The 12617-nt window shown below is 46.4% G+C and overlaps 1 protein-coding gene across 1 annotated transcript in view; it reads left to right on the top strand.

The window, feature by feature from the left end:
- The window catches only part of FRRS1 (ferric chelate reductase 1), a 45033-nt gene that overhangs the window by 21470 nt on the left and 10946 nt on the right, over positions 1-12617 (top strand). The window contains exons 5-7 of the mRNA XM_081948803.1: positions 516-663; positions 10863-11042; positions 12117-12218. Of these exons, the coding sequence (XP_081804929.1) occupies positions 516-663; positions 10863-11042; positions 12117-12218 (430 nt within the window). The remainder of the gene's footprint in view (positions 1-515; positions 664-10862; positions 11043-12116; positions 12219-12617) is intronic.

Raw genomic sequence — 12617 nt, 5'->3', positions numbered from 1 at the left:
TTGCCCTCCCCAGTCCCCAGGAGCACTTTGCAAGCCTCCCAAACGCTCTGCACGCCCATTTTTGCAAAGGGTGCAGGGTTTCAGTAGGCCAAAAATGCTGTATTCAATGTATAAAATGCACCCAGATTTTCACCCTCTTTTTTTGGGGGGGGGGGGAGAAATTTTCATTTGTTTAGCTTCTCTGTATCTAGACTGATCACTTACAATACACTTAAGATTTGCAGAATAAATACCACAAAGATTAGATATGGTTTCTTCCTTTATCATTTGTTGCAGATCTGTATGAATTCTTTGTCAGTCATTGGGTATGATTAATCATCCTACCACTTTTTAATTAGGAATTAAAATTTAAATAATTCAGGAATGGGTAGCTGCCTTAAAGGAATGAATGCTGGATTTTCTGGGTTACTTTAGATGGAAGTTTGGCGGGATCATTTTTTAAAAAGTTATTGTACATCTGTGTTAGGGTATCTTTACAATTCAAATGTTAATTAACAGGCTTTGTCTCTTCATAGACTCACAGTTGTACAAAAATTCATTATCTACTGGGTAAAAATCCCTGGCCCTAAGATTTCTCAACCAGGTATACTTCCTTTCACAACAATAATGTCTACTAATTGGACCATTCCAGCATCCTTGCCTGTCTCTTCCCTAAGCCAACCAGTAAGTAGTAATGAGTTAATGTATTGTTGTTATTATTTATTGCTGCATTTTCTTACACATATCAGAAAAACCTAGGGTATTGCTAATGCATTGAGGCAGTCTATACATTTCAGGAATAAATATTTCTGCAAAAACGTATTTGAATTTTCATATGCATTATCTAGTTCAGTGTTTCTTAAACTGCTTTTCTCGGGACCACTTCCCAGTTTTAAAAATTATGAAGCATCCCAAAAGAGCTTTTGTTTGTTTGGGTTGTATTTATCTTTTCTTAATAAATATTTTCTATTAAAATACGTTTTACAGAAAAGTTTAAAAGCTACTGAAACATAGAAGAAGAAACAGAAAAAGGTGATAAAAGATTTGTCTGTAAAAAATAAAAACGAGTAACAAAAAAGCATGAAAGAAAAATACCTTTAAAAATGACTTCCACACTTCTTTGTAGCAGTTACAAACATAACAATTATTGGTTGGAAGGTATAATTTTTATCTTGGCTCCACATTATTTGAAATGGAGATAATTTCTTAAAATCCTTTTGAGTCAAGATTCAGACTGGTTAGGAGGCGTACAGTATTTAAGGCATCTTGGTAAATTATATGCAGTTCCTGGAAGAATGGCTTTAAGGGGTGATGTTTGGGGATCCTATCTCAGTATATTAATTATGATTTTTATTGCCTATTTAATTATGATTTTGAAACGCAGCATACAACTTTTAAATATAAGTAAATGAATAAAATAGGGAGAAGGTGTCTAGAGTTTTGACATGTTTAGATGTTTTTATTATGATGATTTTACTTTTTTATTAGATATTGCAATTTTTATATTTAACTTGATTTACAAATATTGGGTACTGTATCTACACTCATTCATCTGTAGTGGAACAGCACATAAGCCCAATAAATAAGTTAATGGAAATTTCAGATTAGCATATTCAATCTAGCCAAGGTTACAAAGTCCTCAAAGATTCAGATCTGCATTTTGGAACACTCCTTGTTCAGGCCTGAATTTGCTCCAGTTTCAGTGACAGCTAGAAGTATACTTGCATGCTAAATCTAGTGTGTAACTGCATGCATTCCTAGAGATATTGGATCTGGCCATAGCAATGCATGCCTTAATTATATCCTGCTTGAATTACTGTAGTGCATTCTATACATGGTTCCTTTTGGAAAGTTCATTGATGTGGCCATTGATCTGTTTCTGGACAAAATTCAAAGTGCTATCTAGAGCCTATAATGGCACATGCCATAGGCAAACAAGTTCTTTGAAAGGTGACATGTTTCCAGATGGGACTGACTGGAGTTCAGGGCCTTGAGGAAGGATCTTTTCTCTTTGCTGCTGTAATAAGAGATCAATATGACAGGAACCTGAGATGCTGCTCCAAGGCTTATAAACTTCTCTGCTAAGGGAGGTCTGACTGTTTCCATCTCTCCTTCAAGTAAGTCTGAAGGCATTAAAAAAAACAACCAAGCCTTTATTAAACATATCTTAAGGTTTTGATTGGAGAGATTTTGATCAATTTACTTTTTACTCTGAATTGCAAATATAACTTGATTTGATGCATATTGTTGGCCATATCCAGTAGCATTTTAGCGGACTTCCAACAATTGTACTTAAAAGGTACTTTCCAGCAGTGACATAATGTCATAATCATAATATTGATAAAATGATTAGGGCACTTATTTACTTCTTATACTTCTAGGTTTATCATTTATTTGTTAGTTATACATTTAAACATGCTCAGGTTTCCTTTATATTCGGTTGCTTTATTTATTTAAACATTGATATGATTACTCATGTTATATAAAATAAACCCTAGGTGACTAACAGCCACATATATGAATAATAAAAATGCAACAAAATTAAAACTCTAAACCTGGGATGGCGAACCTATGGCACGTGGAGCCATTTCTGAGGGCACACGAGGCGTTGCCCTGTCAGCTCCAGCGTGCATGCGTGCGCTGGCCAGCTGATTTTGGCCTTGCTTTTCTGCCATTTTTGCCCTCCCAGGCTCCTAGGAAGCCTCTGGAGCCTGGGGAGGGTGAAAAATGGACCTATCAGGCCCACCGGAGGTCTGAAAACAGGCTGTTTCCGGCCACCAGAGGGCCTCCGGGGGGGGAGGCCATTTTCGCCCTCCCCAAGCTCCAAGAAAGGTGTGGGTGCATGCGTGAGGCAGCGAGGGATGGGTGTCACACGTGCATTGGGGAATGGCGCGGGGGCATGAAATTATGGAGGTGGGCACGTGAGCGTGCGCTATAGCGTGCATGCATGCTTTTGGCACCTGAGGCGAAAAAGGTTCACCATCACTGCTCTAAGCTATCATCAGGCACTCTAACACTGCATCTCAAGAAGAGAAATGTTAAGCTCATCTCCTATCCTAGTTCAACACCTGAGAAAAAACCCAGGTCTTAATACCTTCCGGAAGGCAGAGGTGTAGGGATCCTCCATAACTCAAGGAGAGACTGTCTGATATATGAGGTGCCACTATAGAAACAGGTGGCTTTTTAGGTGCCACCAAATGGCAACATTTAAAAGAGGGGAACTGGGGCACAACCATCCTTGCCCAATATGGGAGGGATGGTTAGATATCATTGAGAAGAGGAAATGCCTTAAATAAGACAGTCTGGATCATGCAGAGCTTTAAAGGTGAAAATTATTACTTTATATTATACCCCAAAATAAACTGGAAGCCAGTGCAGCTCTCACACAGCAGAGGTGTAAAACGGGCAAAATATAGAGCATTCAGAACTGCACACACTGCTACCATGTTTCCCCAAAAATAAGACAGGGTGTTATTTTCTTTTGATCCCTGAAATAATTGCTTGGCCTTATTTTTGTGGAGGTCTAATTATTTTTGAGGTGCATGGTCACCTCTTGGCTGCTGCTGTGTTGAGCATCGCTGGGCCTGCCACTCTTTTTGCAGTGGCCATTAGCATGACAGAAGGGGTGCTGAAGAAGAGTGGGGAAAGATGAGGCTTGAGACGCTGAGGAACATCCAACACAATTTTATTGAATATAACAGCAACTAGTAATACAGGAGAGAATCGCCCATTCCTCTGCCTGACAGCTATTTATACGAAGAGCTGTCAGGCAGAGAAACCAATCAGGGAAGCAGAACAGCCCGCCTTCAGCCAAGCCGCGCCTGATTGGCTAAGGCGCGGCATGGCTGTTGCTAGCTGTCAACAGAGGGAATCCCCGGTCGTATGTCGGGGAGGAAAGGAATATAACACTCCTTCCACCCTAGCGAGGACGCATGCGTGACAGCGGAGCATGCGTAGTCGCTAAGATAGGCAGGGCGGCGTCGGACACGCCCAGAACGCCTCAGAACTGGGCAGACCATCGGAGGAGGAGGTGGTGTCCGTGGGAGCTCCTCCCGGAAGGGAGTGGAGCTCCGGGCGCCATCTTGAAGGCCTATCCCAGGCGGAGGCGGAGACTCTGGAGCAGGTAGGCAGGGCCGGGGTGGCGCGGCCGCTGGCGGGCTTGAGTCAGGGAATTTTGAAATACTCGTAGGGTAGGGCTGGCCTGATTGAGGGAAGGCCAAAACGGGGTGCAATGCCGGAACTGGTTGCCCAACGGGGGCTGGAACGCTGGAGGGCTGTGGACGGCGGAAGGCGCCAGGCCCAGTCTCTGCTGGCAAGTCTTGTGGCGCGGGCAACTGCCACGGTGGAGGGATCGGTTGCGGCGTCAACCCAGGGGCCTGCGGTTGAATGGCAGAGGCTGACCCTGCAGGGTTGTTGGTTGGATCCGGAGGTAGGCGACGCCTTAACTGATCCAGGTGGCGGCGCCAGTCTGCACCGTCGGCGGTCCGGACCCTGTAAGAGCAGGGGCCGTTTACAGAGGTGACGGTGGCAGGCTCCCACTTCAGATCCCCCGAGAAGGCCCTTGCCCATACCGGATCGCCCTCGAGGAATGAACGGGAAGGGGGCCCCAGGTTGCTCGGCTGTGCCTCTGAATAGGTTGGGTGCAACCTATCTAAGGTGGTCTGCAGGCGCCGGCCCATCAGCAGCTCCGCAGGGGTTTTCCCTGACAGTGGGCACGGGGTGGAATGCTGAACCAGGAGGTAAGCAGCCACCCTCGTGGGCCAGTCGCCCTTGTCCATTCGTCCAAGGGCGTCCTTGGCCGAGCGGACAGCGCGTTCCACCCGGCCATTGCTGGCCGGATGATAGGGGGCTACCGGGGCGTGCCGGATGCCCTGGGAGGCCAGGAATTCCTGAAACACGGTGGACGCAAACTGGGGCCCATTGTCCGACACAACGACGTCTGGCAAGCCGTGGGTGGCAAACAGGCGCGTTAATGCTCAGACAGTGGCCTCGGCTGTGGTGGAGGCCATGAGGATGAGCTCCACCCAGCGCGAGTAAGCGTCCACCACGACCAGGAAGACCTGGCCCAGCGAAATCCAGGTGGGGGCGTGACCATGGGCTGCGAGGAATCTCCCACTCCCGCGGCGGGGCCGCCGGAGGCGCTGGATGGGAGACCTGGCAGGTCGAGCACCTGGCAACCCAGGTAGCTATCTCGTCGTCCAGACGGGGCCACCAAACATAGCTGCGCGCAAGCGCCTTCATGCGCGCTATGCCTGGGTGGCCGTCATGGAGGCGAGACAGCACCTGTTCGCGCAGGGTGGGTGGAATGACCACCCTGTCCCCCCACAGGAGGCACCCACTGTGGAGAGACAGCTCTAGCTGCCTGGCCTTGTAGGGGCAGTGGTCGTCCGACACCGGCTCCCCAGGCCATCCCCGCAGAACCCAAGCCATCACCTGGGAGAGGGTAGGGTCAGCCAGAGACGCTGCAGCCACATCGCCCGCGGAGAGCGGCAAGGCTAGGTCTGCAATGGCTAAAACAGACAGGCAAGGCACTGTCTGTGGGTCGGAGACGGGCAAAGGGCAGCGGCTGAGGGCATCAGCATGCCCCAGCTGCTTGCCAGGGCGGTAGACCAGGGCATACGAGTATGCCGCTAGGAACTCCACCCAACGGGTCATCCGGGGAGACAGGATGGGAGGGGTCGGACGGTCACCAGCCAGAAGCCCAAGGAGCGGCTTGTGGTCAGTGAAGAGCGTAAAATGCCGTCCGTAGAGGTATTCGTGGAACTTTTTAACCCTGGACACGGCAGCCAGAGCCTCCTTGTCGATCTGGCTGTAGTTCCTCTCCGCTGGAGAGAGTGTCCGGGAATAAAAAGCTATGGGGGCTTCTGAGCCGTTGGGGAGGACATGGCTCAGGACAGCCCCCAAACCCACGGGGGAGGCGTCACACGCTAGAGTCAGGGGCATCCTGTCACTGTATTGGACTAGGACTGCCTCTGACGTCAGCATGTCTTTGACAGCTGCGAACGCATGCGCTTCGCGGCTGCCCCAGCGCCAGGCCGCGGATCGGTCGAGCAACCGATGCAGCGGCTCGGCTAGTGACGCCTTGTGCGGCAAAAATGGCACGTAGAAATTTAAAAGCCCTAAGTACGACTGCAGCTCTGCCTTGGAGGCGGGGGTGGGGGCGTTCTTAATGGCTGCAACTTTGGCAGGGGTGGGGTGGATTCCGTGGGCATCTATGGAGAAGCCTAGGAAGTCCACTTTAGGCACAGCAAATGAACATTTGCTGCGCTTTAATTTGAGACCCGCGCCCCTAAAACGGTCGAGGACCTTCCCCAACATTTCGAGGAGTCCTGAGCGGCTGGACGCAGCGATCAGGACATCATCGAAATAGGGTACAACGCCAGGGAGCCCATGGAGCAAACGCTCCATGAGGCTCTGGAAGATCCCCGGGGCCACGGAAACGCCGAATTGGAGGCAGCGGCAACGGAAAGCCCCTCGGTGGGTGATGATGGTCTGCGCAGCCGCCGCTTCGTCATCCACCGGGAGCTGCTGGTAGGCCTGCGCCATATCCAGTTTCGCGAAAATACAGCCCTGCCCCAGGGAGTGGAGCAGGTGCTGTACAACAGGGACTGGATAGGGGTTTGCCTGAAGGGCCAAATTGATGGTGGATTTAAAGTCGGCGCAGAGGCGTATGGAGCCATCGGCCTTCACGGGGACCACTATTGGGGTCTCCCAACGTGAGTAGTCAACAGGCTCCAATACGCCCTGCGCCAGCAAGCGGTCAATCTCCTCATCAACTTTGGCCCTTAAGGCAAAAGGCACCCTGCGGGCCTTCAGCCTAATGGGAGCAACCTGGGGATCTAAGTTAAGAGAGATGGGGGTGCCCTTATACAGCCCCAGCTGGCCATCAAACACGTCCGCGTAGGCGGAGATGATGGCAGCCACGTCAGGGGGTGTGTCTGAGAGGGAATGCACCCCCTGCACGGAGAGACCTAGGGCGGGGAACCAATCCAGCCCCAGCAACGCGGGGAGGGGCTTTTCGACTACCAGGATGGGCAGGCAACCCGAAAACCCCCCATATTCAACCCTAACTGTATAGCTGCCCAGGGTTGGGATAAGTGACCCCTGATAGTCCCTTAGGGCCACGGGGCTGGCAGTCAATTGGCGTTTTAGGACGCCGAGGCAAAGTTTGTTAAAGTCAGCCCAGGCAATTATGGAGCGGGACGAGCCGGAGTCCACTTCCATTACGCAAGGCGCGCCCTCAATGAGGACTGACGCCTTGATTCTGTCCGCACCTGCGGAGGCCTGGTAGAATGCCTCAGCAGGGACGGCTGCTGGTTCTGGCTCCACGGCGTAGCAGCTGGCTCTCGTGCGCGGCTGGCGGCGGGGCTGCTGCGGTCCTGCTGTCATCTGCTGGCCTGAGGCTCCTTGGGTTGGTGGTGGAGGCAGCATAGGCCGGCAAACTTGGGCCAGGTGCCCTTTTTTTGAGCACCGGCGGCAGATGGACTCCCGGAATGGGCAGGCTGCCCGGTCGTGGCTGCCCCCGCAGCCTAGGCAGGCTGCCGTAGTCTGGCGCGGTGGTCGCGGATTGCGGCGTCTCTGCAGCTCCGCCAGACGGGCCACGAGCTCTTCCTCTTCTTCAGCCGGGCTGGGCAAAGGCGCCAATTGATCGATGAGGCAAGTGCGGGCTGGAAGGGTCGGCAGCTGGTGGCGGTTCAATTCAGCAGTGGATTGCTCAGACAACTCCACCGCCCGTGCCTCAGTGACCGCCTCGGCTAAGGTGATTTCTGGCCGAGCCAGGAGGTACGTTTTCAGCCGGAGGTCCTTGACCCCGCTGACGAATTGCTCCACCAGGTTGTCCTCCAAGTCCAAGAACTCGCAGGGAATGGCCGTGGTCCGCAGGGACTGGAGGAACTGGCTGACGTCTTCGTGCGGTTTCTGGACACACTGGCGGAATGCGTACCGCCGCGCTATCTTTGACGGGGTTGGGGCGTAATGCCCCTTCAGCTTGGCCATTAACGTGTCCCAGTCTAGATCGTGGACTGGTAGAGGGGCTGCCAACGCCCGGGCGGCGTTAAACATCGGGGTTCCGCAGCTACTGAGGAAGAAACTGCATTTCTCCTCCATCGGAAAACCCCGCTTTCCGTTGGCCCTCAGGAAGCACTCGAAGCGCTCCAAAAAACCGGTCCATCCTTCTCCATCTGTCCCGAAGGGAGCGAACGGAGGAAGCGATGACATAGCGGCTTGAAGTTGTACGGCTCGGTGAGCTGGAACTCAAGCGGCAGAGCGAAGAGGTCGGGTTCCGTCAGGTTCGTCGCCTCAGGGAGATCCCATCCTCGTCGCCAGTGAAGAAGAGTGGGGAAAGATGAGGCTTGAGACGCTGAGGAATGTCCAACACAATTTTATTGAATATAACAGCAACTAGTAATACAGGAGAGATTCGCCCATTCCTCTGCCTGACAGCTATTTATACGAAGAGCTGTCAGGCAGAGAAACCAATCAGGGAAGCAGAACAGCCCGCCTTCAGCCAAGCCGCGCCTGATTGGCTAAGGCGCGGCATGGCTGTTGCTAGCTGTCAACAGAGGGAATCCCCGGTCGTATGTCGGGGAGTAAAGGAATATAACAGGTGCGGAGGCTAGGGTTGCGGGAGCGGCCATTAGGTAAGGGGGTGTGGGGCATGGGGCATGTTCCCTCCTCCCTTTTCCCCCCCTCCGGCCTCGCCTCCTCACCTCATGTTATTTGCATAGCAAGCAACCAGAGGAAATGGTGGGGACTACCTGCACATGCGTTTAAATATTTTTGGGGAAGGCTTATTTTGGGGGGGGAGGGCTTATTTTAGCACATGCACTCAAAAGCCCAATTGGGCTTATTATCTGGGGAGGTCTTATTTTGGGGGAAACAGGGTATATACCCGACCAGTTGAAGTTCTCAACCATATGTCCATATCTCTCTATCTATCTATCTATCTATCTATCTATCTATCTATCTATCTATCTATCTATCTATCTATCTATCTATCTATCTATCTATCTATCTATCTATCATCTATCATCTATCATCTATCATCTATCATCTATCATCTATCATCTATCTCTATCATCCATCCATCCATCCATCCATCCAGTGGTGGGTTCTGGATCCCGTTGCAACCGGTACGTTTGCAATGGGGCCTGGTGTCCTCCACATGAACGCGCGCAGCGCGTATGCGTCTTACCTTCCAGAGACGCCTCTGCAAGCCTCCGCGACTCTCCAACTGCTCAGCGGAGCATCGCGCAGGCGCTGTACACGCCGTGTGTGGAAGCCCTGAAGAGTTTAAAGACAGGTAATGAGCTCAGGCGGGTGGGCGAGCCCTCCGGAACACCATACTAGAACGGTACCCGGTGCTCCGGGCAGGCACCAGTATGCCTGCAACCCACCACTGTATCTTATCTATCTTATCTATCTTATCTATCTTATCTATCTTATCTATCTTATCTATCTTATCTATCTTATCTATCTTATCTATCTTATCTATCTTATCTATCTTATCTATCTTATCTATCTTATCTTATCTATCTAAATTTATATGGCAAGATGACTGTCATGGCTGTCTAAATAAAATGATGTTATTTTTGAAAAAAAAAATCCTTTAGGTTTTTTGAAGAATGAACAAAATTTTGCCCTCTTTTTAAAAAAATAAGCCCCAGGGCAATTTTAACCTGCACAGAGTTAGTAATTACTAGAGCTCTTTGCATTGATTTAAAAAGCCTTTAATTGTTGTACAGAATGAATATATCTGTATTGTACAATTAAGTGTCTGACTAGGGTAGGACTGTAATTGTAGTGTGCATCCCAAATTATAGACTTCTGTTGCTGTGATGTCAAGTATCTGGCTTAAACAGAATTGTGGATTGGAGGCTTAGAGCACAATAAGTGCCAGAAAAATGAACTATTTAAAAATGCTTTAATATGAAAAGAAATGAACTGAAACAGCAAAACAAAACTGATTAAGTTACTTATAAAAAGATACACTCAGCTTTTATTTCTCAAAATATAATTTTATATTTCCAATTTTGAAAAGAAAGATTAAAAACGAATACAAATTAATATAATATACGGGAGGAAAAAAACAAAGCTAAAAGTGTAAGAAAAGAAAAAAGTAAAAATAAAATAGAAGAGAAAAAAGATATAAAGTAATACTTTCCAATTTCCAAGTACGGTACTAATATATTATTATAATATGTCAATATAATCTTGAAATTCTTATTTTTCTTTCTTTGAAGGAAAATTTTATATTATAATCTTACAATTTTTAAAATGTATAATCCTAAATTAATCTTAATGTTTTATTGTTAATTTTATGTGCTATTTTATATGTTGATTATACTGTACACTGTTCAGAGCTCCTCCTTGAGGAAGATGGGCCATCTAGAAATATAAAATATAAATAAATGTAGAACCAAATGTTTAGCTCACTATCATATATTTTCACTTGTTCTTATTTCAAATTTCAAGAAAACTTTATATCTTTTAGCAGTTACATGTTCATCATCTGCATACAATCCTGTTTCAAATTCAGTCTTATGAAATCATAAACTTATTTATCTACTTTAAATCGTTCTAATATTGTAAGAGCACCATTGACAATTGTATCCCTCGGCCAGCAGTTTTTCCTCTTGATTTTATTTTACTTTCCCCTTAACAAGATTCTAGTATCGTGTAATTAGGCATTTTGTGTTTGCTTGCTATTTCTCATCTCTAAAATGCTTCTTGTGCCAAGAGCCACAAAGGTATTTGGGGGCACAATTTTTAATCAGTAAATAGAACTGTGGTATCTTACAACTGAGTTACTGATGCTCTGGAAATGCCCCATTTCTCAAGCAGTGGTATGTGGAGTAATACAACCTTGCTTTTTGTCTCCTTAGTTCAATTCTTCAGATTGTGGAGATCGCAAGTTCTGTGTGAGAAATCCAACACATTGTGACCCTAAAGCCAACAATTGCTTCTTTCTCTCCTTCAAGCAAGATAATGACTCAGTATGGATTGAAATGAGCGGTCCCAGTGAAGGCTATATTGCCTTTGCGTTATCTCATGATCAATGGATGGTTAGTATGACACCTGGAAAAATGGCAGCACCTTTTGAGGCTACTCCTATGGTCGTTAATTATGGTTTTAACTTGGGTAATTTCTATAGTGCATGAGCACTGAGGTGTTCATCAAAATCTTTCCTATATGAATTTGTTTATTAAATGCCCATGATATGTAATGTTTTTCTGATATAGCTTGTAGCAGGGATAGTAAAAAGAAAAAAAAAGATTAGCACAGCATTCTAGCTGCATTCTGTCTAAGTTAAATAAGCACATTAAAAGTGGTCAAAATCTTGTACAAACCTCAGATTCTAGCATTCTTACTGGAAATCTTATAGTGAGATTTTGACATTTGAAAATATGGGCGAGTAAGAATTCCCAGGCAATTATGGGAGTTCGTGTATTAACATCCAAAGTCTGAGAAAATTCTTAACCCTCGATAATAGGATAAATGTTGCATAATTTCTGGCGTACTCTCTTTTTTATTGGGCCAATGGTACGTATTTATTTAAGGCTCATTTCTTATGAACTTGCCCCTAAACTATTTTAATGAAACCCTGCATTATGTTCTACCAGGTTTTTCAACCAACTATATATGCCCTTTGAGGTGAAATGTAATGATTCTCATAGCCTTGAGTCTACTAAATAAAATATCAATGAGATGTATCTCTAGCTCACCCTTCTCTACCCTGATACCTTCCAGATTAATTTACAATTAGTAATGCTTGTAGATTAGTGTACAATTCTCGTGGTTCTCAAAATCCAAGCCTTTGTTAGACTCATACTTGCACAATGCAGTTATGAAGGTCACAAGAAGTGCTATATTGCCACAAGTGATAAGCAGCACCTTTTAAATATATATATATATGGCCATGGGTAGAAAGAAAGAAAAATTTAAAAAATGAAAATTACCAATTTATGAAATGACTAAACCACAGCTAGCATCTTAAGTCTGTGCCTAATGTAAATGTTTAGATGATACCATTTGGGGGGGCTGCATTTAGTTATTAACCTACTCTAAATTTGAATATGGGTCATGTAGACTTGCGAAGTAAAGTGGAAAAAGAGTTTAATAATCTCTTGTTATTCCAGGGTGGTGGTGATGATGCATATTTTTGCATTACTGAAGTTTATTGTGCTAACATGAGGACAGCTGTCCTGGTTGGGCGATCTTATCCAGAATTTGACTCGAAGGTACTGTAATTTCATGTTATTACAGGGTTGAACTCTGAATGCCCTTGTTACAAAATACCATGCACAGTACGAACAGACACGTCAAGATAAGTAACAAAATCCACAGAGACCTTTGATTTTGTCCCATTTTGTCATACAGAATCCAGACTTCTGTATGAAATCGTCTTACGTCATGGAAAACAACTGCAAAAGTTAAAAGAAGCTGTTTAAAGGGGTTGCACTTTAGGAAACTTTATCCTGTTTCTGGCTCTCCTCTGCAGAGTTATTTTTATGCATTTTGAACAGTACTATGTAACAGAGAATTCTAAACTTAATATGTCTGTATACAGTTGTTCTATGTAATTATTATGTTGCTGAACAAAGGAATATATATGGCCTTTCTTCAATTGTTTCTATAGA

This window comes from Natrix helvetica, assembly GCF_964273705.1.
Source record: "Natrix helvetica genome assembly, chromosome: 3".
Lineage (NCBI taxonomy): Eukaryota > Metazoa > Chordata > Lepidosauria > Squamata > Natricidae > Natrix > Natrix helvetica.
Note: the sequence above shows the minus strand (reverse complement) of the source record. Positions and strands in the feature narration are given on the sequence as shown.